Here is a 25932-nt window from a genome sequence, read left to right on the forward strand (position 1 = left end):
CCCGAGTACTTGGCTATGGCAGCCCGAGCAGGGGACACCCCCTCCCCAACCCAAAGGGCCCATGGCAGCCTCATCCAAACCGGCCTGTTGCTGAATTCTGGTAGGTTACCAGTTACTACTCCCAGCCAACTCGTTTCCCACTAAAACAGCTCTAATGACTCTGAAAATGGTGGTGGTTGGGGGGGGGGGTGTGTGTCATAAATTGCCTCTGGTGAAGAATTTGGTTTCCAAATACCTTTGCCCAACGACGCTCTGTGCCAGGATATTGTAAATGCCCAGTCGAGGTAGCTGGTCCCCTGGTCCTGGGGCCCGCCACACCCTGCACACGAGCCTGCTTTCCTGACACAACAGAAACAGGCACCCAGAGTTCCGAGCGCGCTCTGAAATGCCGACTCAGCGTTTCAGCATGAGCGCTCACTTGGAACACGGTGTACCCAGCACGGGCCATGTGCTTTATAAACATTAACCCATGTCCCCCCGTCGCATCCCTCCTGATGAGATGGGCCCTGGGATGCCCATTTTCCAGGGCAGGAAATGAAGCCGCAAAAGTGGAGGGAGCGGCCCCGGGGCCTGAGCTGGGAGAGTGGCCGGCTGGGACCTGAACCCGGGCCATCTGGCTCGGAGGGGATGCTCCTAACTACTGTGTTTGCCTGCCTCATGTTTCCAGTGAAAAGAGCTTATTTTTGAACTGCACATTCCCAAAAGCTGTATTCGAAATCATGACCTACCCTTTGGCCTTAACATACTAGTAGCTGGGAAACGTCCACTTCTGCTCATCAAGACTCGAAGCTTCCATTGACATCAGTTGTTGTCAAATAAATCCACAACTTTTATATTCATGCTCAGATATATATGTGAAAAATAGTTGTCATGACACCCCAACGTATAAAAACGTCCTCTTTAATGAGCTGACATTTGGAATGCTTGTCTTCTGCATCTTTTAAACTCAGGGTTTTTTGTGGTTTTGTTTCTTACACACAAGAGAATGGGGTCTGGGCAGCTCCCTGCAAGCACTTCTCAGAGAGAACCCGCTTCAAGTGTGGGCCGTCTGTTTCCAATGAGTAAAAACCCAGACTGGCATCAGCCTCACACACCTTCCTTTATAACACTGGCTTTTTAAATACATCAGTTCCAGGGCGCCTGGGTGGCTCAGTGGGTTAAAGCCTCTGCCTTCGGCTCGGGTCATGATTTCAGGGTCCTGGGATCGAGCCCCTCATCAGTCTCTCTGCTCAGCAGGGAGCCTGCTTCCTCCTCTCTCTCTGCCTGCCTCTCTGCCTACTTGTGATCTCTGTCAAATAAATAAAATCTTAAATAAATAAATAAATAAATACACCGGTTCCTTAAAACGTGTTAAGTGTCCAAACCAACAGGCAGAAACAAGCCCATCTTATCTCCCCTCATGGAGATGGAGGGGACAGGGGAGCCCCCTTAGCAGGGACAGGAGATTCGAGGGCCACAGAAGCCCGGGGCGGGTGGGGGGCAGGGGCGCCTGGAGAGGCCTGGAGTCACCTGGGCAGGAAAGGTGAACGGCAGGAAGGCAGAGGGAGACAAGCGCAGCGTTCCTAGAGCGGCTGAGCCTGGGGCTGAAGGGGCTGATGGGACATCTGCCACCTCCACTAAGTCTTGGGCCCTCCTAGGGGGGTTGGGGAGGACTCCTGGCACCCCCTTTCCATGGATGAGAAAAGGGAAGCCAGACAGGGAGATGAAGGTGCCTGTCCCAGAGGACCGTGTCCACAGAGCAGTGTGTGGTGGGCTTGGAGTGAGGAGCTCTCCTGTGAGAGCTAAGCAAGTGCCTCCCTGGGCCTGCCAACAGTACCAGCCACCTGGGGGACGGGGACAGGGCCAGGGCAGTCTTCCTGCTGGCCCAACACCTCCTCCCAGGCCAGATCCGCGTCCACCCAGCAGCCCGCTCAGCCAGAGCACAGCGCCTGCCTGGTGAGGGTGTCATGCAAGAGGCACAGTAGCCTGGGGGTTCACAGCACAAGCAGGTTTGAATCCGGACCCTGCCCTCCACTCGTGGTGACAGGTGCCTCTCTGAGCCTCAGTTTCCCCATCTGTAAAATGGAGGTGACCGCAGGACCCACACCTGCAACTGCAGGTTCAGTGCCACCCAGCTGACAAATGTGGGATGACAAAGCCACCATTCTGCAGTCTCCACGGGTGGGGCACGAACCATCACAGGTGAGATCCCAGGAGAACACACTCCCGGGACAAAGATCCCTCTCCACTGTCCAGAGACGCTAGCGCCCGCTGGGGGGTTAAAGCTTCCTCTCCCCCCAGCACCCCCGAAGAGAGGAACAGAAGGCCCAGCTCTGCAGCGGACACTGCCACCGCCCGCGTCGGCACCTGCGGGAGATGAAAGGGGCAGAGGGCCCGGAAGCGCCGGCAGCGCTCGCAGGAAGACGGCGACCAAGAGCAAGAGCTGCTCGAAGTTCTCCAAATTACCAGAGAAGAAAGGGCTTGGAGCATATGAGTGCATCAGAGGAAAACTGATTTAGCTCCTCTCATCTCTCCATTTCCTGGAACCGGGGAGTCGGAAAGAGCCTGAAGCAGATGGAAATTGCCTCACACACACTCTTGTGACAACAGTGACCACACTCCTGCGTCCGGGTTTCAGGCTTGCGTTTGGAAGAGGATCACACAGCCAAGGCTGAGGTCACGGCTGGCTTCATTTTTACATGGTGGTTATTTATAAATACTTCGTCTGCTTATAATTTATTAGAATAGAATTTTTAATACATTTGAATACTCTTGTTTTGCTTGAGGTTCTGTATTTCTAAATGCACCTTAAATATCAAGTGTTTCATTTCACTGACTTTAATTTTATGAATTCTACCCTCATATTGGTGTACCCTATTAGGTAAAATAGGGGCACCTGTGTGGCTCAGTGAGTTAAGCCTCTGCCTTTGGGTTAGGTCATGGTCCCTCGGTCCTGGGATTGAGCCCCATGTGGGCCTCCCTGCTCAGCGGGGAGCCTCCTTCTCCCTCTTGCTGACCCTCCCCCACTAAGCTCTCATTCTCTCAAATGAATAAATAAAATTTTTAAAAAATGAAATAGATCAGAGAAAGAAAAATACCACGTAATCTCACTAACATATGGAATTTCTTTAAAAGGAGAGAAAAAGAAAAACCCCTCCACAGACACAGACAACACAAGGACGGCTGCCAGAAGTGGGGTGGGGAGTGGGCGAAATGGGAGAAGGGGGTCAAAGGGGCACACTTGCTATAGAATACGTCAGCTGTGGGGACGTAATGCCCCTTGTGGTGAGTATGGTTCATGGTACCCTACTAAATACTGGAAAGCTGCTAAGAGAAATTTAAAAGTTCCCATCACAAGAGAAAAAAAAAAACATGTGGTGACAGATGTTAACAAGACCCGAGGGGGAAAAAAAAAGGCAAAACAAATGAAGGCATATCCTCAGGCGCAGAGAAGCCTAGTGCCAGAACCAAGGCCACACAGCTGTGGGTGGCCTGCCAGGCGCAAACCAACCAGTCCACAGAATCCCGGAACCTTCATTCTGAGCGACTTCGCTCTAAGGCCTGGTGGGGGGGAACAGGTCCCCAAATCCCAAATGCCACGGGAGTCTCACCACACGGCCCTGTCCTTCCAGGGCGCTCTGCCACCACTCAACGCCGAACACAGCCCTGCAAAGCAGGGGAGTTGTCCCTTTACAGAAGGGGAAACTGAGGGTGAACCAGCCAGCCCGGGGTGAATGCACGCCCCTGCCCGCCCGCTGCGCCACAGCCGAGGCCGCCCACGGTCCCCGCTCTCCGGGGCATTTCCACGCAGGCCTGGTCCACGGGCATCATCACTACTGCCCGGTCTGAGAAATGGGCCACAGCGGCCCTACAGACCAGCTCGAGAGAACACAGTCACCTCGCGGGTGGGAAACCCATTGGGGCCGGCCGCAAGGCTGGTCCTGCCCCCACACCCACTCCGCAGGGACAGCACGACGGCGGCGGCCACAGGCTCCCCGGCGCAGAGCCCACAGCATGCGCACATGGCTTTATTACTTTCACAATCTTCCAAAGCACCTGTCCTGGCCCTGCCCCAGAAGCAGACGCCCAGAGGCAGGGAGGCAGGAAGGCAGCTGTGTAGGGGGCGCTGCACGCCCGCGGGGCAGAGCGCGGGACAGTCCATGTCGGGGCGGGGAGACAGGACAGCACCGCTGGGGAGGGGTGCTGCTGGGGGGTGTTGAGGGGCAGCACTTGGGGCTGGTAGGGGACGCGCAGGAGGCCCGGGGACGTCCACGGGGCGGCGAGGGCTCACTTGAGGCGGTAGAGGACCTTGCGCTGCAGGCGATGCTGGATCTCGCCGCGCCGCAACATGAGCTGCAGGACTTTGTGGATGGCGTGCTCCGGGTATTTCTGTGGACAGGAGGCCAGATGCAGGAGCGAGTCTCCCCAGGGGACCCCCAAACACCCCACCGGCTCACCCACTGGGCCCTCCTACCCTCCCTGCTCCCAGAGAACAGGGCTTAGAAGAGGCCTTCACATCCGTCTCCGTGGCTCCTAAGAGATCACACATCCTCAGCCCCCACAGTACGCCAGGCACTGCTGTGTACATGAACTCCCGTCTTTCCCGTGCGGCTGATACAGAGAGGACTCCCGTGTTACAGGGGAGGAGCTGAAGCCCAGAGAGGCGAAGTCACTCGCTCCAAGTCACACAGCAAGTAAGTGGCAGAGCTGGGACTTCATCGGAGTCCACCGGACTCCAGAACCCAAGCTCCTGATGCTCTGAACTTCTGTAAGCCTCAGTCTGCCGGCCTACAGAATGGGTGCGGTCCCACCTACTGCATGAAACTAAAGACTGCAGCAAGATGACGTCCGTGAAGAGGAGCAAAAACCAGAAACTGGTGGGCTGTCCCTGTGGTTTTTGAGACTGCAAGTTCTCCATAGCATCTAGAAAGCCCCAGTCCTCTCTCTGTGGCCAAGAGCACTGTCCTCCAGGAGCAGGACAGCTCCCCATCTGGGCTCTGCCCCCGCCCCGTGCCCGTAAAGGCCAGGCAGTGGAGGGGCCTGGATGGCTCAGTGGGTTAAAGCCTCTGCCTTCGGCTCAGGTCATGATCCCAGGGTCCTGGGATCGAGCCCCGCATTGGGCTCTCTGCTCAGCAGGGAGCCTGCCTCCCCTCCTCTCTGCCTGCCTCTCTGCCTACTTGTGATCTCTGTCTGTCAAATAAATAAATAAAATCTTTAAAATAAATAAATAAATAGTCACTTCAACAATTAAAAAAAAAAAATAAGCCAGGCAGCGGGGGAAGGGCTTGATGGGAAGGGCTGGGGGGGCCTGGCTGTGGACACCAGCACCCTGTCCCCAACCCTAATGGGACAGAGAACTGCGCGCTCCCCAGACTGAAGCGGTCCCTAGAGGACAAATGACAGGGACAGGTCCAGGACAAGGACAGCCGCCCCATCCCCAACTCAGGCTTGTGTGTTGAGCCGCAGGACATGGCTGTTGGTTAGGTGGGAAGCAGGCACCAGGAGCCAGCAGGAGACACCCCACCCCCCAACCCGAGCCCAGCCCCCAGGCCCCCTGGCAGGCCCACCTGCTTGGTGAAGTCCTGGATGATGCTGTGCTCGGACACCTGGGAGCCGATGGCAAAGCGGCGCTTAAGCTGCTTCTCGACTCGGCTCAGCATCTCCTGGTCCTCCTGGCTGGTGAAGCCCTCCACCCCTGTGGACAGAGGGAGGAACGGGTGCGAACGGGGTGCCAGGGATCTCGGTCGGCCCGTGGTGGGACGGACGCCTGGAGAGACAAGGCCCCTGAGCCAAGAAAGATGGCTCAGAAGAAAACGTCAACAAAAAGAAGAAACACCTTGAAGAAGGGAGCAGCATGTGGGGGACTGCGCAGGCCTGAGCAGACAGCTCGTAAGAGCCCTGAAGCCAGGGCGCGAGGCACACCTGTGCAGAGGGCAGAGGGAACAGCAGGCGCAAAGCACAGAGGTAGAAACCCGACTTCATTTGAAACCCACCCAGGGGCTGGCGACGTGGCCAGACTAGGGACCAGGGGTCAGCTCCGATCCCTAGGTCACAGTATGGGTTTGGGTTTGATTCTGGGGGAGCAGCCAGTGGAGGGCTCTGCGGAGAGATAGGATCTGACTTCGTGAGAACACTAGTAACATGTGGACCCACTCTGGCTGGTCAGGCAGCAGGGACAAAGTTCCAGAAGAAGCAGATCTCAGAGAGCTGAAGCCACTGGTGACACGGTCGGGGGGAGGGGGGACTGGCCAGGAGGCCACATCTGCACGGTGCCCTAAGGAGCCCAGGCAAGCGGGAGGCTCCTGAATTCCAACTACTGCTACAAGGCGAGTCTCTCCTGCTAACCAAACCCTACAGATGCCTTGGGTTTTAGCTAAGAAGACGGCTGGGCATGGTCCGCGAAACCACTGGGACGGACTTCAAGGCTCCAGGCTGAAAGGGGTCTGTCTGCAAGGCAAACTCCTACACAGCCTACAAGGCCCAACTAAAATTCCACTGTCCCAAATCACACCTGACCTCTGTGCATCAGCATCCCAGAGAACTCTCCGTTACCGAATGTCTCAAGAGACAGAAATCCCCTCCAGAGCAGAGACTGGCTTCACCAACACGAGGTTGGGGGTGAAGCGGGTCCCTCCCACCACCCAAGGTACCGGCCACACTGGCCCTCGAACCTGCCAAGCCTGCGGTCTCCTTGGAGGCGTGGCTCCGAGCCCTCCCTCGACCCAGAGCGCTCTCTACACCGCCCGCCCCCCAACAGAACCAATGTCCTCATTTCACACCACTGCCTGTTGACCACCCCTCTGATGGGGAGGCATCCTGTCCTCAACACATGTGGCCTGCCAGAATCCCCACCCCCACCCACTTCTGCCTGAACCTGATCTATCTGCCTTTGTTGTCTCTCCCCCACACTCAGAATGAGAGGCCCACGACGAGGCAGACACTTGGAGATGGGTTTCCTCTTACACCCCAATACCTAGAATGGGGTCTGGCAAATACCACACCCCACAGGGTGAAGGGAGGAATCTATCCCAGAAGAGCCTGGCACACAGTCGGTGCTTCAGAAAAATCTGTTGGAAGGCTGAGCCTGAGGCAGGCAGTGGGACTGACAGCAGTTTGACCCACACCGGCCTGCGGGTCGAGAGATCTGCACTCTAGCTAAACAAATGGCACCACGAACAGGCCTCTGAGTGTCCTTCTCATTTCGAAGTGCCCTGCTGGCTTCTGGAAGGCAGCTGGAAGTCAAAGGAGGGAAAGAGCTTTGGAAGCGCTCGGAGTGCTCGCGAGCCCACAAGCAGGAGCGCTGGTGTTCTCCGGCAATGACAAAACCACAGTCCGTAATAACTGACAGGGTCAAGTCAGTTGTGTTCAAGGGTGTAGAAGAGAAACTGTGCTTCTCTTCTGGGAGGAAATGGCTTTGGGGAGAAAAGGGAGGCCGGGGGGTGGTTCTGACCGCCAAGAGGAAGCCCAGAGACGCTGGGCAACTGCACAGAAGCAACAAACGCTCCAGGCCTCCAGGATGCTGCCCGGCCCCCCTGGGACCCTCAGCCTGTGCCCCCGCGCCTGCTCACCTGACAGAGTGCCGGACAAGGCAGCGTCCAGCGTGGACACCTGGAAGAGCCGCAGAGCCTCCTCCACGTCGGCCTCCGTGGCGAAGGGCTGCAGCTTCATCTTGCTGAGGGCCTCCGCGATGCGCACGATGGCCTCCAGCTGCCTGCACGGGAGCGGCGGGGCGGCCTCAGTTCACTCCCTGCCCTGCCCCGCGCCACATCAGGGAGGTGTGTGCCCAGGGTAGGAAGGCCACGGGGGAGACTGCCTGCGGTCCCCATGACCCATCTTCCCTTCCTCCTTGGTAATGGAACCAATTCTGACTCTAGCACATGGCACCCAGCTAAAAGACATTTCCCAGCCTCTCCTGCATTTAGATGTGTCTAGGTGACTAAGGTGTAGCCAAGAAGTTCCAAGGTCAAAGTTTTGTGGCGATTTCAGCAAATGACCTGAAAAGATAGGCCCTTCTTCTCCTTCCTTGCCTGTCACCTGGAATACAGAGGTGAGGGCGGCAGTTCCAGCAGCCATCTGGGACTAGGAAACAAGCCCGAGTTGCCAATGACCCGGAGAAGCCATCACATCAGTCCCGGACCACCTACCCTCAAACATCCTTTGCTTACTTGACTCTATTTGGGCTTTCCATCACATACAGCCAGATTCACTTCTAACTCATCAGCGCTAGAGGCAGGATGCAGCCTACCAGGTAGGTCCCAACCCCCAGTCACTATATTCTGTGTAAACTCACAAGAATAAGAAGTGAAGAAATATGACAACTGAGGTCCAGACAAGAGAAGCAATTTCCCTGCAGTCACACAATGGGCCAGAGTCCAGGTAGGACCCAGGGCTCATAACTTCCATGACTGGACACTTCCCCTCACCCTCAGGCTTCCCTGCAATGCGGGAAGCCAGACAAAATTCACAAAACAGGGCTTCAGGTTTTCTCAGCCATAAAACAAGCCAAGAAATACATGTAGTCAGGGAGGCCACTGTTTATACTCCCCAAAGTCTTCCCGACCCACAGCCCATCTTATGGGCCTGCACTGGAGTTAGCATGGGGGCCCTGGCCCCAGGCTTGCTGGGCACATCCTGCTTTGTAACCCGGGGCCCGTCCGGCCCAGCTGGGTCCGGGCCGCACACGGCCGCTCACCGCACGGTGATGGGGATGTTGGAGCGGCGGTCGAGGTCCCTCTCGTGCTGACGGGCTCCACTCCGCATCATGATGTACCGGTTCTTCAGCTTCTCTGCGGCCTCTGCCGACAGCCGGGGGCCACACTTCCTGCAGGATGTGGGGAGCTGCTGTCATAAGGCCAGGAAGCACTCAGGGGGCACCCACCGTGTTCCCCAACCACATGACAGTCACTCCTTCAGGGGAATGCTTAGATCACCTAATCCCACCGTCATCCTGAGGATGGAAAGACCGAGGCCAGAAAGAGGGAGCGACTCTCCAAGGCCACCCAGCACCTGGCATCAAGGTGGGGCAAGACACACCTGGGGCCAAGCCCCTGACGACGGGGCCATGAGGACCTCAAAATCAAGACGAGCACCCAGGACTGCTGCGTGCTGCACCGCTCAGCACTCCCAAGGAGAGGGTGAGTTCAGGACCCACCTGACTACAGCGCCTCACTTCCCACTGGAGGGGCCCTCGAAGAGTCCCCCGCCCTCAGGTTTTACCTCCAACAAGAGCCAACTGAGGGCACCTACAGGTTCTCAGCACCATAGTTAACAGCCCAGCCTCTGGAGCCAGGTCCCTGGGTTCAAATCCTGGCTCTGCTACTGCCCACTTAGGACCCTGGACGAGTCACTTAACCTTTCTTTTCCCCACTTCTCTGCCTCAGGCCCACCTGAAGAACAGGTTAATTATAGCACCTCCAAGGCTTCGGGACAGGGCGAAAGCTCATTTACACAGGACACGCTCAGAGGAACGCCTAGCACAGCACGGGGACTACATGCACAATCACTGTTACAATCTGTGAGAGAAGCCAGACCAGAAGTCGCAACCACCATTTCCTGAGCGGGGCAGAGCTCTGCCGAGCTCTCAAACCTCTGTGCAATCCCCACGAAAACCTAGGCCTGTGCCAGTCCAGGAATGCAAGGCTCAGAGGTCCCCTGACTTGCCCTAGGTCACACGGTGGGAGCGGACATTACCCAGAGCCCACGTCCACAACGTCCACACTGCACTGCCTCCCTGCACGGGACAGTCCTGGGGGCCTGCAAGACCTTCTAGCTCCTACATCCCTGTTTTAGCCATGGCGAAACTGAGGCCAAGAACCACAGAGTGACCTGTGCAAGGCCAGAAAGGAGCAGAGCTAAAATCCTAATAAGAGCCTCATCTCAGGTCCCCTGTGTGAGAAGCAGGCCTGGGCTTCAGGGTTCTCTCCCCCAGGAGAGCTGGGCCACCCCAATCCCACAGGGCCAAAGTCCAGGACTCACGCTCGACAGTAGGCAATGAACTTCTTCAGCTTGGCCAGGTCAACCTCACCTTCCACGGCCTGGGTCTGGGTCAGTGCACTCACGTGCAGAGTGATGACGTGTTTGGCCAGCATCTGGTGGAGCCAAGGGGACACTGGGTCAGCCCCCAGGCCCTCCCGAGCCTGATCCCCACACAGAAGTTGCACAGACAGGGAGGGAGGAGCAGGCAGGGCCAGAACTCCTGGAAAGGAGGAGCCCCCCCCCCCTTTCCTTGCTAGCGGTGAACTGATTCAACAAAATCCTGCAGCTGCCAAGGCCTTATTTGCCCCCGTGAAGACAGCAGCCGCCTGAGAACAAGCCTCCAGCAAGGGAGGCAGAGCAGAGAGGCAGAAAGGGAGCTCTGGTGACACCGGCCCCTGGATCTGGGTAGGCCTCGGACCTCCAGGCCTGCCCATTACATAAGCCGTTCCGTTCCTTCCAGAGACATCCCGACCAGAGCTGGGGTTCTAACCCTTGCAAAGGCTAACTCGCTTGTGTCACATACAACGGGTTGAGCCCAGGGAGAGAATAATTTCCCCGACTGCACAGCCCAGGCAGGAGGCAGGACTCCAGACCCCTAGACCAGCGTTCCGTGCAAGCCGCAGATACCGCACCCCAGCCTCAGCTGCCCACTAACAGGCAAGACTCTGGCCAGGCAGGACTTTAAGCCAAGCCCCTTGTTTGCCTTCCCCCAGAGCCGGGGGCCTGGCTCCCGCGGCCCCAGCTGGTTCCGGACGTACCACATCCCTCTCCTCGTTGTGCTCGTCCTTGACAATGAAGATCATGTCAAAGCGGGACAAGATGGTGGGCATAAAGTCGATGTTGTCCTCCCCCTTCGTCTCATCCCAGCGACCGAACACCGAGTTGGCGGCAGCCAGGACAGAGCAGCGCGAGTTGAGGGTGGTGGTGATCCCAGCCTGAGAGGGGGTGGGGGAGCAGACAAGCGAGATGAGAAGCCGGGCACACATCTCTCCCGCACGTACATGTGCGCAGGCCGGCGGCGGCAGCCCGCAGACACCAGGGCAAACAGGCAAACGAGCCCCAGCCCGGGGTGCTCAGGGCAGCCGGAGGCCGGAGCCTGATCACAGCCCCAGGCAGCACCCTCCGGCATGGAAGGGCCAGGCAGGATGGCAGCCTCACACCTTGGCTATAGAGATGGTCTGCTGCTCCATGGCCTCGTGGATCGCCACTCGGTCGTCTTCCCGCATCTGTGTGGGGCAGAGACGTCTGTGAGGCCCAGGGGCAGGGGCGGGGGAGCGGGGCAGCAGGAAAACTACAGCAGCGACCAGCCCTAAGTCCCGACTCTATGTCTGGTCCATGGCAAGAACCAGGCGGCCTACTGCCCTGGTGACGTTGAGCCATGTGGGCTTGGCTCTCCTCTCCTCTCTCCACGTGGGGAAACCGAGGCTCAGAGGCTCAACCACTTCCCTCTAGTGAGAGGCCCAGGACCAAATACCAGTCTCCAAGTCAGAGGTGTTTCCTGTGGTCCCAGCCCAGGAGGCCAGGCCTCCAGCCCCACAACCCCAAGGAGCACCCACCTTTCGGCCCCCACCTCGCCGTCAGACCCACCTTGTCAAACTCGTCAATACAGACGACCCCACCGTCGGCCAGGACCATGGCTCCGCCTTCCATGATGAAGTTCCGTGACGAGGGGTCCCTCATCACTGAGGCTGTCAGGCCAGCCGCGCTGCTGCCTTTCCCAGAGGTGTACACCTGGGGCAAGGGGGACATAGGACACGACCCAGCTCCAGCTCCTTGCCCTAACCCCAGTGAGTCAAGAGGCCAGACTGATGTGGCTGCCCCAAGGCACACATCCAAGCTGGCTGTGGAGCCGGGAATAGAACCCGTGCACCTCCCTTTGCGTGGGAAGGCGGCCCAGGGCACCAGCCTGGTCTGGAGGCTCTCCCCGGGGCAGAAGGGTAGGGGGCGTCCACGTCCATGGTCATCTGAGCCCCATCACGGCCCTGTGAAGCAGCACTCATGGGACCAGCTCACAGAGGAGCGGACTGTGGCCCCGGGCAGAGGCATGCCACACTCCTGGGGGGCCTGAGGGCTGGGCTGTGGACTCTTGCCTCCAAGAGGACGCTTACCCCTCCCTAGTCCCCTGTCGTCTTTGTACAGAGCCGCGTGCCACGAACTTGCCACCGTGGCAAGTCCAGTGTGAGATGGGCTTTGAGTGCAAAACACACACGCTTCCCAGGTCAGTACTTAACGAAAGAGAAGGTAGAGTGCAGTGTGGTATTTTCTATATTAAGCTATAAGCTAAGACTGTAACACTTTAGATAAAATATTAAAATTAATTTCATCCGCTCCCTTGAGTTTTTCACGGGCTGCCGGGAAGCCGGAAACCACCCCCCGCCCCCCAGAGCAGCGCCCGTGGGTCTCTAGCACGTGACTGCGGCACACCGGGCATTCTGATCCCCACCCAGACCATATTCCCCCACACAGCCCCTCCTGCCAGGTCATCTTCACCCCACTCTGAGCCCCCAGACCCACAGATCACTGCACAGAGGACCCCACCTACCACACACTTGGGGTCAAATCCCTGCGCGTGCACATACTCACTGTAGGACCCTGGGCAAGACGGAGCTTTTCTGTACCCCAGTTTCCTCCTTTATTAAAAAGGGTCACAGCACCCACTGCACAGTGAGCACAGCATTAGGTCAGTAAATCTACACAGCGGGCTGCGAGCAGTGCCTGGCCCCTGAGGGGGGCCTCGCACGAGGACCAACACCACGATTTAGCAGGTAGATGAACGGAGTCTCAGGGAGAAGACGGAGGAACGCGCTCAAGGTCCGCAAGCTAGCCACTGGCCAGGCCGAGACCCAAAGCCCACGCTGCCTCTGAGGCTGCAGTCTACCTGCTGCCCCAAACTGCCCCACGCCCGCTGGTCCCCTTCCTCCTCTCAGTGCCATCCTGACCCGCAGCCAAGAGGAATGCGGAAGAGGCCCTGGTGAGCCGGCCCACCGAGGACGGGGGCACCAGGTAGCTGGGCCGCAGCCTGTCTTCCTAAGGGGCGGCCGAGCAGAGCGGCGTGTCCCAGGCACTCACCCCGATGGGAGAGCACTTCTCCACGAACTTCAGCAGCTGCGACTTGGCCGTCCCTGGGTCCCCAAGCATCAGCAGGTTAATGTCTCCTCGGCGGGTGAGTCCGTCGGGGAGCCTGGGGGAGGACAGGCAGGTGGGCCAGGCTGGGACTCAGGCTGGGCACGGGGCAGGCTGGCAATCAGCCCCACAACCTGCATCGAGAGCCTGTAAGCCTCGGGGAGGCAGGGGCTCTGGGCTGGGACCCTCGGTCACAGCCGTGCCCTCTAGCCTCATCTGTGGTTAACAAGGGAGAGAACTTGGCTCCAGGCCAGGGATGGTCAAGTGTAGGGCACTCAGGGCCCGGCCACACATGATAAGGGTCTGATCAAACCGCCCTGGTGGCTGGAAGGGAAAGGTGGGGGGCGCCCAGCACGTGCGACAGGCACTAGGCAGGCAGGATCCTGGCCCCGCTGATGGGGCCTCTCGGGAAGTCCCTTTCACTCTCCATGCCTCCACTGCCTCACCTCCAAAGCGTGCTTAATCAGAGCTTCCTCTGAGGGTGACTGTGAGAACTGGCTAGGTGTCAGACACATGAAAGCACTTGCAAGAAGGCCCCATTAAGTGGTAACTGCTGGTAATGTTATCTTCCCTAGCTCGACTACTTCCTAGTTTCAAGAGCACACGTGCTGTCCTACAAGGGCCAGGTCCTCATCTGCCCTGTTCCATGGAAACTTGGGTCTAGAGAGATGGTATCTCTTGTCCAAGGCCACACAGGAAAAAGTGGCAGAGACTTCATCTCTGGTCTCCAGTCTCCAAGCTCAGAGCTCTCCCCACTGCACCTGCTGGACCCCCTCCTTCCCCTGCCCAGCCTACCTCGACTTTGGGTAGGAGAGCATGGATCAGCCATTAGGTAACAGCAAGCCTGGGAGCTGGGGAAGGGGCCTGGGAGTACCATGCAAGGCTGAGGATCCCGGGAAAATGAGAACATTCAAGTCCTGACCGTCAGCGGCTATCCCCCTATGGCCAAGTCACTCTCCCCTCCCCAGATCTGGCGGGACTGAGCCCCTACCTCTTTCGGGAACCCCCAAACAGCAGGCAGGCGATGGCCTTCTTCATGTCTGTGCCCCCAAAGATGGATGGAGCGATGCTCTTGGAGATGACTTCATAGACATTGGGGAGGGCGGCCAGACGCCGGAACTCCTCCTCTTCCTGGGGGGTCACAGCCCCGGCAAAGCTGCGGCCTGGGTGGGGGAGGGAAGGAGCACGCATGAGTGCTGTGTGAGGCAGACCCTGGCCAGTTGGTCAGGAGCCCCCACAGGGCAGGGCCTCAGAGCCCAGATGGCATAAGCCTGGGGAGACAGAGCCCAGGTCTCCCTGCTAGGAGTGGGCCTGTGCTCGTGGTCCAGTGAGAGAGGGAAAGGGGGCTGTGAGGAACTAGAGGGCCAGATCGTAGAGACGCTCGGGGACCACTGGCAAGAGAGGGGTGACGGGGAGGCCAGGAGGCCTGACCAAAACCTTGGAGAGAGACAGCAGGGGCTTGGCCCAGGACACAGCATAGCCTGAGCCCCAAAGCCCAAACTCACCGGAGCCATCTGTGTCCACCTGGATGCCCAAGACACGGACGTAGGCGCTCCGGATGCCCACGCCCACCCTGTCCCGGCCCTTGCTGGAGGTCAGGCCAAACTTCTTGATGGAGTAGATGCCCATGATGGTGACCCTGTTTCCAGGGACGACCTTGTCACACAGGTACCTGGGGAGACAGGGAGGAGAGAGAAACAAAGATGAGAGCCTGGTGGGGACCTTCTCACCCACCGTGGCCCTCACGATCCACCTTAGCACTGATACTCCAGATCTCTCCGTCCCTTGGGCCCCCGCTCCAAGTGCGCATGGCTTGGCTGCCTGCGGGATGGTGCGGAGTACCCCGGTCGTGGAGTTGGCCTGACCCTTCCCTGCCCACAAGAACTCTTTTGTTTTGCCGGCTAGGGCCCCGGGGAGGCTCGGTGCTAGCTCACCCCAGCCTTCAGAAGCCCCAGCCCCATCTGCTGCCAGACTCGCCACAGAGGTCCTCTTGGCCAGCTCAGGGGAAGGGGTGTCCAAGGGTGTCCTCCTTAGGCCCTCCGGCCTCTCTGCAAGGTCCTCCCCCCATTTCTGCATCTTCAGGGCTCCACGAGCTTGGGCACATCCTGCCTCTGGACATCTACATTCTCTTTGCAAAACTTAGACAATGAAACAAGGAGTCTCCAAGTCGCTCCAGTGAAAACCAGTGAGGCACAGAGGGGACACTGGGGCATGCACGTGTCTGCACTCTGCCACTTAGAAGCTGTGTGACCTCAAAGAAGTCACTGCACCTCTCTGAGAGTGGAGAAGTAGCGGGGCAGTGATAACATGATCGGACCTGCTCAAGTGTCATGCGATCATGGGAGGAAAGACCCAAACGTGATTTACGTGCCAGAGTCACACCCCACAAAGGAGCATCACTGTCGCACTCACTGCCCCAAAAAGATTCTATGGCACCCCTGCCCATGCACTTTTTTCTTCTTCTTCTGTTTTTTAGAGAAAGAGAAGAGTACCTTAAGCAGGCTCCACGCCCAGTGTGGAGCCCGACAGGGGGCTTGATCTCACAACCCTGAGATCATGACCTGAGCTGAAATCAGGAGTCTGCCTCCCAGGTGCCCCTTCCCATACGTCCCCCTCTTAAGGCTGGGTTAAACTACTTGCAGAATAACCTAACAAACAACAAACACTTAATTCCTATTAAGGACCTGTATGAAACATGTGCATTTTCCAATTACCATTTCCAGCAATCTATCTAGAGATTAAAGACGGTCATGAAGCCCATTTTACTGCTAACGAAAGCAAACCTTCCCCTGCGCACGTTAACTTGCTCCAGTCGGGATCCCTACAAGTTTCCACTATCACTGACAAAGTTAACAAAACCTAGGGATTCACTCCTCGGAAAAACATGCAGCACAGAACATCGGCAAATGTTCTGCACACCCAGAACATCTAGATGCACGGCATCCGGCAGCTCCCGCAGCGTGAGGGTCTGGATGCACATCCAGGCTGCAAGGGGACCGGACTCTAGCTGGGCACCTCTCCTCCTTCCAACCACTCCGCAAAATCCAAGGAAGGATGTCATCAGAAGGCGTGGGTGGGGCAGGGGCGCCAGGGGGTTCTGGAACTGCAGAGCGGGGGGCTACGTGCCCTTGCAGATTCCAGGGCCATCGAGGAAGGAGAAACGTATGGGAAGCACTGGTGTGTTCCAGTGAACAAGTGTTCCACAACAAGCCATCCTCTCCTCCCACCGTGCCTCAGCCAGGGCCACTGGCGCCCACAGACACCCAGCCCCACCCCTACCTCCAACCCTGCCCCGCCCTGCACCCCCTGCTTCACCTGTCGCAGTAGAGCTGCATGTGTCTGGGCATCTCGCCGTGAGGCACGGCATCGGGCAGCTCCTGCAGCTTGAGGGTCTGGAAATCCACACACTTGCACTTGTCAGGCATAATAAAATACGGGTCCAGTGGACACTTGGGGCGCCCGGCCTGCTCCCTGTACAGAGAGAAGAAAGGGTCCAGAGCTCTCTGGAGAACCCAAAGCCCAGAGAGTCCATCCCAGGAGCAAGTTGAGGCTCTCCGCAATAAGCTGGACAAAGACCTTAAAAGGAGCGCAGCTCTGTGGGAGACCACGAACCAGATCAGGAAGGGGGAGGTCTGCTGCAGCCCGGGCTCCTCCCTTAACTTATGGGACGCAGACAAGTCACACTCTCAACCCCCACGAGGGTCTCAGTGTCCCCACAGGTAGAGAGACTGAATCACCAACGACCTTACAAAACCCCCACTCAAATCCCAGGATCTCTTGGTGAGGCTCTGGGCACCTAGAGACCATTCTCAGGGTCCAAGCCTCTTTTTACCTCCATGTTAGCAAGTCATGGTTCAATGACCATAGCTGAGTTCCCGCAAAGCACCCACTATGTGCCAGACACTGTTCTACGGGCCGGGGACACAGCAGGGAACCAAAGTCCCTGCTCTTACAGAGCTCATGTTCTTGTCAAGGGAGACTGAAAAAGCCAGCTGGTAAATGGCTGCATGACAGAACGAGAGTGGTGCCCCATGCTGTCGGGCAGGTGGGGAAGAGTGACCGGGTATGTGTGTACTGAATGTAAGATGGAGGACCTGGGATGAACTTCTGGAAAGTGACGTAAGAGAAAGCTGATGGAACTGAGAACAAGGACTGCAGAGGTCAGGAGGAGAATGCTCAGGGCAGAGGAAATAGCACATTCAAAGGCCCTGTGCCAGCACTGTGCTCAACGATCCCAGGAACAGAGGGAGGCTGGGCCTAAAGAGAGGGAGGAGGACCGTGGAGGGCCGTGCAGGCCCGGACACTGTCTGACTTTGGGTGACATGAAAATGATTAGGTCACCTGCAGGGCAAAGTGTCACCAGCTGTGATGTGGAGAACAGACTGGGGGACGAGGGTGGGCTTGGGAGATCACGGCTCCAGGTGAGACAGGAGAGCATGAAGCAAGGCAGCCATGCCAGGTGGTGAGAAAGAATGTGATTCTCTATGTGCAAGCTCAGGAGCAGAGCCAAAATGACTTCTCTGCTCTCTAGACGGAAATAGGAGGAAACACTCTAGAGACCAAGGACTTGGGCCTGAGCACCTGAAAAATCAGTGCTTCCATCTGGGGTACAGGAGAGGGGTGGCGGAAGGGCAGATCTGGGCGTGGGGTGGAGGTCAGGTCTGTGGGGGGGGCCTGCCACCTTCATAGGGGCACCTGGCCAGCAGCCGGATCTGACCCTGGAGAGTTCAGGGGAGACACACATGTGAGTGTCCTCTGCACGTGGACTGTATTTAAAGTTCAAGACCACACAGGGAACGAGTAGAGAAAAAAAGCAGTACAGCTAAGCCCTAGGGCACTGCCACATTTAGGTCAGAAAGCTGAGGGGAACCAGCAGAGGCCAAGGAGCAGCCTTAGAGAAGGGGCGGGCCCTTCAGGTCAAGGTGAAGATCGCTTCCTGCAAGGGGCCAGAGAGCAAACGCTGGGCTGTAGAGGCGGAGGCCATCTGCTCTCTGCCTCTACAGTGCACACAGTCGGTGGCAATTGTCCATGCGTGAGCGCGCCCTCTTCCTGGGCCAGCTGCCCCAGCAAGCCAGTGTGCCTTAGAAGACTCTAGCAGACTCATTCCCCTGCACTGCTTTTTCCTCCCCTCTGTTGGATTCCCCAACAAAGGGTGTCTGAGCAGCCTGGTGGGCACGCAGAGGACACCTGTGTGCGGGGCTGTGCCACTCCCGCGAGGCAGGCCCTGAGCTGCAGGCCAGCACTCCCCCTGCCCATCTCGCCCCCACCAGCCACCCCATCCCCCCTGACCAGGTGTGGGGCCCGGCAAGGCCCACTCACGTGTTGCACTTCCTAGGCAAGGCATAGCCCTCCAGGCCAGGGCGCAAGGCAATGTTGCTGAGCGTGTTGCGGCAGCTCCGGCACTGGATGGAGATGCGGGTGGCCTTGGCGCGGACCCCGGTCGCCGAGATGACAATACCAGGGATCTTCACCAGGTGCGACATCATGTCCGACTGCAACAGAGCCACCGACAGCGTGGTTTGTTCAAGGGAGACAGGGACAGTGGGGATTATGGTAAAAATCTCTTTTTCTGGGGCACCCAGTCAGCTCAGTAGAACATGTGACTCTCGATCTCAGGGTCTCGAGTTCAAGCCCCACAGTGGGCATGGAGCCTACTTAAATAAAGAAAAAAGAAACACATTTCCAGAAAATCTCCTCTTCTAATGCATGCTAAAGTATTTAGGGGTAAAGTGGCCCTTCTGTAATTTATGTAAAGTTTAGCATGGGCCCCAGCGAAGTTCAGTCAGTTAAGCATCTGACTTCAGCTCAGGTCATGATCTTGGAGTCCTGGGATCAAGCCCCATGTCAGGCTCCGGCAATCAATAGGGAGAGTCTGCTTCCCCCTCCCTCTGCCCCTTCCCCCTTTCCTGGGCATGTGCTCGCTCTCTCTCTCAAAAATAAATAAAATCTTTTTAAAAAATTAAAACACAGTGCTTTACCAAAAAAAAAAGAGAGAGAAAGAGAGAAAGAAAAGGAGAGAAAGAGGAAGGGAAGAAGGAAGGAAGAGAAACAGCAAATAAGGCAAAAGGTTAACGACTAAACCCAGCTAAAGATACGTAAAAGTCATTACACTGTTCTATTTCCAAGTATAATTTTCCATAAGCAAAAAAATAAATAAGTTCCTTTCCTCACGTTCTTCCTGTTCCCAGTGGCTCCTCTAGGACAGGCAGGCTATGGGTTCATGCCGGCGCCCCCTCCAAAGCCTGGGACATGGGGGGCAGAGAAGGAAGGAGGCCGGGCCCCTCTGCGGTACGTGAGGGCAGGCAGGCCCGCCGCCATGACCCGGAGCTGGAGCCACCATAGAACATGTGTTTCGTTTTTTTAGAGCACAAGCTACAAAGCTGCAGGTGTCCTGGCACCAGAATCCCAAGCTGGAAAGGGCAGTGGTTGCCTCAGCCCCTCCAAGCCATCCTGACAAATGGTCCTTCTAGAAAGGACTCTTCCCCAGTCATGGGGAACCCATCAGCTGAAACAGGCCATTCACTGTGTCCTCCAACGAGTCTGAGGGTAGGAAGTGTGTCCCTGGGGGGAGCTGAGGCTTGACTCCCTAATCAAACAGCTGCCCCCACAAAACCGACCCAATACCACGTCCCCAGAGAGGCAAGCGCATGACACTGAGCTGGATTCCAAACATCGTCACAGAGCCCCTCCCCGGTGCTGGGAAGAGAAAAAGCTAACAAGCTCCAGAGCCCACCAGCCCGCTTCTGGAATAGACCTGCCATCGTGCGAGCCAAAGGTAGCTTGACAGGGGCTCCAAAAGAGCTGCAGGATGTGGGGACATAAGCAAAGACCAGAGTATGGTCCTCTGGGTGCAGTGCGTGACGAGGAAGCGCCATTAGCTAAATGGGTGACACCCGGGCCCCACTGCAGAGCGCGCCGAGCACCGGCACGCGCGTCACTTCCCTAGATTCTGACAACAGCCCTTTGACCACCACTAGTGTCCTGACCATCGGCACTTCCCACTCACCACTCTCGTGCTATTTTATCAGTTCTTTACATGAGGGCCAGAGGGACTGTTTGCAAATGGAATTGGCCCCTTCTGCTTAAACATCTGCTTTCCTACTGTGACGCCTACAGAACCCAAGTTCCTTCCCATGGCTGGAAAAGCCCTGACCCTCTGGCCTCTTCCCTCCTTCCCCCTTCCTTCCCCCAACCCTCACGCTCACTGGAGTCCAGCCACACTGGCTTCATCTTATTCCATGAAGCATGCCATTATCCCCACCTCAGTGCCTTTGCACCTGCTTTCTCCTTGAGCCTGGGATGCTCTTCCCTTGGGCTGTCATGCAGCTGATGATGCATCTCTCACACTCACTCCAACATCACTTCACCGGAGGCCTATTCCCACCACCACACACCTCCTCAGCCACTGTCATGTGTACCTCATTCTCTTTTCTTCATGACTATACATGGCTCCTGAAGCCTTCTCAACCTCCCTTACCCGGTTCTCCCACCATAATCTCCACGAAAAGCAAGTCCCATTTGTTATAGTGAGGGTCTAGCCCTGCTCCTGGAGCGAAGCAGCCTTCAGTATTTGTCAATTAAAACAAATAAACACCCTGGGTACCCCTGGGTGGCTCAGCCGGTTGGACGAATAACTTGGTTCCAGCTCAGGCTCAGGTCATGATCAAGCCCCACTTGGAGCTCCGTGCCGAGTGGGGAGTCTAGTGTGCTTGTCTCCCTCCCTTGCTCCTCCCACACTCACACTCCCTTGTACTCGCTCTTGAATGAATAAATAAAATCTTTAAGAAAATAAACACCTGTATGACCGACTGACTTTGCCAACCCCTCCTGCTTCCTATCACTCTTCAGCCACATTGGCTGTCCTTCAACATGGCCTTGAATATACCATGCCCAACTCACCACTCAGGCTTTGCATGGGCTACACTCGGCCTCCCGGGAACGCTCTTCGCGCCGTCTGCCCCCTCAGGTGGCTCTCCACCAAGAAAGCCTTCTCCATCTTTCCCAGAGGGCTACCCACCTGATATCTTCCACTGCACTTCCGATCAACTACAACCATCATGGGTGATATTCACTGGTTTACTCAAGGTCCCCCCCAAACCCACACACCTCCTGGAGGGATATAAAGTTCACAAGAACAGGAGCTTGGTGTTTAGTTCAACATTGTTTTTCCATGGCCCAACTCAATGCCTTGCCCACGGAAGGAGCTCACTTGTTCAATGGGTTAATTATACCAAGGAAGAAACGGGCTCAGAGAGGTCGAGCGAGCTGCTCAGGGTCACACAGCTCGCACTCTGGTCTGCCTGTGTCCGAAGCTCCTAAACACCATGCAGCAGCCACTGTCACCCTCCGACCGGTCTCTAAGTGGACCCACCTTGAGACTACGAATGCTGGACGGGCTGGCATCCGACTTGAGCATGACCTGAATGTCCTGGAGCACCTCCTCGCCTGCGGGCCGGGGCCGGGTCACCTCATCAGCCACCTCCTTGGCAGCTTCCTCTAGCTAGAGAAGAGGAAGGTGACAACTCTTGGTCACCAGAGCGGGACCAGCCCTGGGGGACTCAGGGATGGGGTCGCACTCACCAGCTGCAAGTGCTCAGCCGGCTGCTTGTACAAGTAGTCGGCCAGGTCCTCGTCAAAGCTGGCCAGGTCCTCCATCTCCACTTCGACCCAGTACTCCCCCAGATTGTAATGGCGCTTGAGCTCATCCCTGGCATGGGCAGGTGACAGGATGGGGGTGGGGTGCAGAACAGAGGAAATCAACACTGGCTGAGGTACACATGCACGCCACATCCGCCCACACCATCACCAACGGCCACCCGCCCCCACGCTCCTCTTTCCTCTTCCCAAACACCCATGGAGGTCCACGTAGCTCTATGCTGTAACCCTGCAGAGGCACCCTACTGCCCAGAAGGGTGTCCTCCAAAAACCCCTCGTTTTGGAGGGGTGTCCTCCCAAAAGCCCCACGGCAACAGTCCCACGAGATGCTGAGAGAGATCTCCACACTAAAGATAGGGCTGTGTGCACAGGTTGGTTTGGGAAACTCGGTTCTTTCCCTGCAGGACCCTTCGGAGCCTTCTACTTTCTCTCAGACACTAACAAAGCTCAAACTTGGGGGACCACAGATAGCAGTGACCGTGTCTGTCTTATCAACCCCCAGATGGGACTTTGTTTACAGAGCATCCCACGGGACTACTGTCCCCAAACACACTGAGGGACCCCGGACCTATGCTATGCAGAGCCCTCTCCGCAGCCTCATCTCAGATCTTATTCCTTTCGACCTTATGGCCCAGAGCCACAAGAAACAGCCACCCTGAACCAGAAAGCACCTTACTCTAAAAGCCCACCCATTCCTCTCCGCCCATACACTCAACTGCTCCCGTTGGCAATGCCACACCCAAAACTCTTTTCTCAGCCGGGGCTCATCTTGGGCTCCTCTGGAAGCCTCCTTCACTCCCCTTTTACATTCCTCCTTTGAGGCAACTGTCACCTTATAATCTATCTCTTGACCTCCATGCCTTGCCCCCACTGACCTTTGAGCTTCTGAACAACAAGCAGCAGGGAGTCTTTTCATCTTCCTATCTCAATGCCTAGCACAATGCCTGGCACACACATGGTCAATGTCAGCGGGCACATGAATAAATGAGAGACAGAACCGCTGGCATCCATTTACTGATGACACAGGGAGTCCGTTACTTGGCAAGTAAGTCAATCAGCTAATCACTGGCCACGCCCAAGCCACAGAGACCCACAAATTCACCTTCTCTGCATTTTAAGGTGCCAGGGATAGAGGCTGGGCCTACCAGGATTTGGCGTGATGCCACGGGTTAGACAATGACCAAAAGCAGGTTCGGAGGGTAGCCGGCACCTGAACAGTGCCTGGCGGATGACAGGGGCTGATCAGCAGAAGCAGCAAGATTGGAACGAACGCCTAAGTGAAATAAATCCGGACGACTGGGGACCCGGGTGGCTCAGTGGGTTAAAGCCTCTGCTTTCCGCTCGGGTCATGGTCCCAGGGTCCTGGGATCGGCCCTGCATCGGGCCCTCTGCTCAGCAGGGAGCCTGCTTTCCTCTCTCTCTGCCTGCCTCTCTGCCTACTTGTGATCTCTGGCTGTCAAATAAATAAAATCTTTAAAAAAAAAAAAATTCCGGACGACCGCCTTCACCTTTTGCACACACAGAGAACTTGAGTCTAGGGGGCACCACAAACGCAGACCACAGGAAAACAACAAGGAGGTCAACAGCCAGTCCCAGATAAAGAACCAAAGGCCCCCAACAAGTTCCAGGTGGTTGGAAGGGGCCCACTCAACAGATGCTCACTCAAAAGTTAACTTCAGGAATAAACTGGACAAAACCCAAATGTCACACGGGTGCAGCTGGGACCCGGATCGTCCCACCTGGGACAGGCCCCATCACCTCTCTGGGCCCGTGGCCCCATCCCTGCTCTAGGACAGCAGAAGGCTCTGGGTGCGGACGCGTGTTCGCACTGGGTCGGTGTGCTCCACGCCGGCGGGTCTGCACGCCCACCCTCCGCCCGCCCCAGCCCGCACCTGTATTTGAAGGTGAAGCCGGTGCGGTCGGTGCCCACTCGGTACTGCCGCAGGAACTCCTTGAAGCGCCTCTGCAGCTGCGACTTGCGGGCCTGCCCCTCGTCGGCCGCGGTGTCCCCCCCGAAGCTGTCGCTGTAGAAGATGCCGGGGTCGTCGAAGCCCGACATGACTGCGCCTGGCGCGGGCACAAACAGCTGAAGCGGACCGGGGACGGCGGCGCGCGGCCCGGGCTCAGGTGCCCGGAGGCTCGGCTCCGAACGCGGGGCTCGGGGTCCCCGGCCCTACCACAACAGACCCTGCCCACCCTGCCGCGCCCTCAAGTGCGAGCACCAGCACACTCCCAGCCCACCACCCCCTCGCAGACCCGCCGGTCTCACCTCCCACTTACCGCACTCCCGGGACCCGGTAGAGAAGCAGCTCCACTCTCTGCCGCCAAGTTTCGCGGGAAAAACCAGACGCCGCGTTCGGGCGCCGCAGCCGCTGCGCCCCGATTGGCTCGCCGGGGGTCCCGCAGCCAGTGATTGGATCGCTCTGCGCCCGCGAGCACCGCCTTCCAGGCCGGCCGCCGGAGCGGATTGGCTGCGGGGATCATGACGTCACGTCCCTGGCCTCCTTCCGGGCTCCATTTTGCAGGCCGGACAATTTGGCGCGAAACTTCCGACCCGGGAGGGAGCCGGGGCTCCGCGCGGGGCGGATGCAAAGATGGCGGAAGGGCGGCCTTCCCTCCTGGGCGGCGAGCGCTTGCGAGGGCTTGTCCTCGAACCTTTTCACAAGTATTCCGAGAAAATGACCGCCTGCAGAGCCGGGCCCCGTTGCTCCCGGCGGAAGCCCGCTGCCCCCTGCGCCGAGCCCTCCGGGTCACACACCCTCCGACCGCTGGGGATGGGTCAGAAATAAGTCCCCACGGGGCTTATTTGTCCCCACTGCCCCCGAAACACGCCCATCCGTGGGACTCCAGGATGTTTCCTTAGACTCAAAAAGTGATACCTTTTTTCGTTGTTGAAGACTTCTCATTACTTGAGAGTGCTTAAAATTTGCAAAAATTCACGACCAGATAACCCAACGCGGCTGGAAAAACGGAAGATTTGGCAAAACTTGGCGTTCTCCAGCAGCAACGAGGGCTGCGTAATCTCTTCCCTTTTTCCTTCCCACCCTCCCGGAGGAACAACTGGGAATAACTTTTTATTCTCTTTGCCACAGTCACGGAAACATACTCATGCGGAGTATGTACTTGTGTATTTTTACAGTGTATTTTTTAAAAAATGAATCTGACACTTAATTTTCTCAGTAATACCTTATGGAGGGTCCCCTGAGGACAGAACAGATTTAACTCGTTCTATTGTTTTTTTTTGTTTGTTTGTTTGTTTGTTTTTTTAAATACTTTCTACACCCAACTTGGGATTCAAACTCAGGATCCAGAAATTAAGAGTTGCATGCTCTGGGACGGTGCCATCCAGGCTCCGAACTCGTCCTATGTAACAGCTGCAGATTCTCCCTAGTGGGAATAGAATACAGACGATTTTGCGGTTTTCCTACTAGTACAATCAAGGTGGTTTGTTTCTCTGCCTCTCTCCTCCCTCCTTTCCTTTCGTTATCACTACAGAGAATGAACGAGGGCGTCCCTTTCACGGAAGGCTGGAAAGCAGGGCTAGGGTGGAAGAGCTACAGCCATCTGCATGCCTGCTCTTGGCAAACCTCGTCTCATCAACTGTGGCTCCTGGGCCTGGTTGTGCTTTGGAATCTCTCCGGAAACTTTCCACCCACAGGATTCCGGAGTCCTGCCCCAGGTCTCCAGACTCAGAAGGTCTCAGGGTGGGGCCCCAAGATCCCCCAGTGATTCTGATGCCACCATCCACACAATGACATTTAGACACCCCCGGGCCCTCCACCATGTGTGGGAGGTAGATCTATTACTTTCGTCTTGCTAGTGAACAAAAAGAGACGAGTCACTTGTCTGAGGTTCCAGACTTGGTGACAAAGCCACGACTGGGCACAACGCTCTCCTGACTCCCAGTCCTTGGATATTAGTGGTGCTAAGATGCTCGGTCTTCTGCTTTCCCAACCACACCTTTAGGGAGGGGTTTTGACTTGCCGGAATTGGGAAGCTGCACTATTAAGATTTCAGCGGCTTTCATGACTTGGGGGAGGGGGAACGTGGGGTTTTGGAGGTGCACAGACCTGGTTTAAATCCATCCTGCCCCCCAGAGTGGTAGCACCCCCTCACAGGCTTGCTGTGAGGATTAAATGAGGGGGCACAGGTGAAGCGACTCACACACGCAGCACAAAAAGCACTTCGCAAAAATCACAA

At 57.0% G+C, this 25932-nt stretch overlaps 1 protein-coding gene across 2 annotated transcripts; it reads right to left on the minus strand.

Moving 5' to 3' along the window:
- Nucleotides 1-3086: 3086 nt before the first annotated feature.
- On the minus strand, nucleotides 3087-24118 carry MCM5 (minichromosome maintenance complex component 5). 2 transcript variants are annotated; one of them, XM_082740540.1, is made up of 17 exons: nucleotides 24002-24118; nucleotides 23625-23799; nucleotides 21658-21784; nucleotides 21449-21577; nucleotides 18397-18569; nucleotides 16393-16548; nucleotides 14583-14749; nucleotides 14069-14240; nucleotides 13024-13135; nucleotides 11542-11685; nucleotides 11115-11180; nucleotides 10713-10889; nucleotides 9955-10067; nucleotides 8672-8800; nucleotides 7548-7690; nucleotides 5547-5674; nucleotides 3087-4368 (listed from the first exon to the last, which is right to left on the minus strand). In XM_082740540.1, the coding sequence occupies exons 2-17, from the start codon at nucleotides 23789-23791 to the stop codon at nucleotides 4267-4269; spliced, it is 2205 nt and encodes a 734-aa protein (XP_082596666.1). In that variant the 5' UTR covers nucleotides 23792-23799; nucleotides 24002-24118; the 3' UTR covers nucleotides 3087-4266. The 2 variants fall into 2 exon arrangements, with proteins under 2 accessions (XP_082596666.1, XP_082596667.1); XM_082740541.1 differs by having other exon boundaries at nucleotides 24013-24117.
- Nucleotides 24119-25932: the final 1814 nt, after the last annotated feature.

This window comes from Mustela nivalis (genome assembly GCF_964662115.1).
Source record: "Mustela nivalis genome assembly, chromosome: 7".
Lineage (NCBI taxonomy): Eukaryota > Metazoa > Chordata > Mammalia > Carnivora > Mustelidae > Mustela > Mustela nivalis.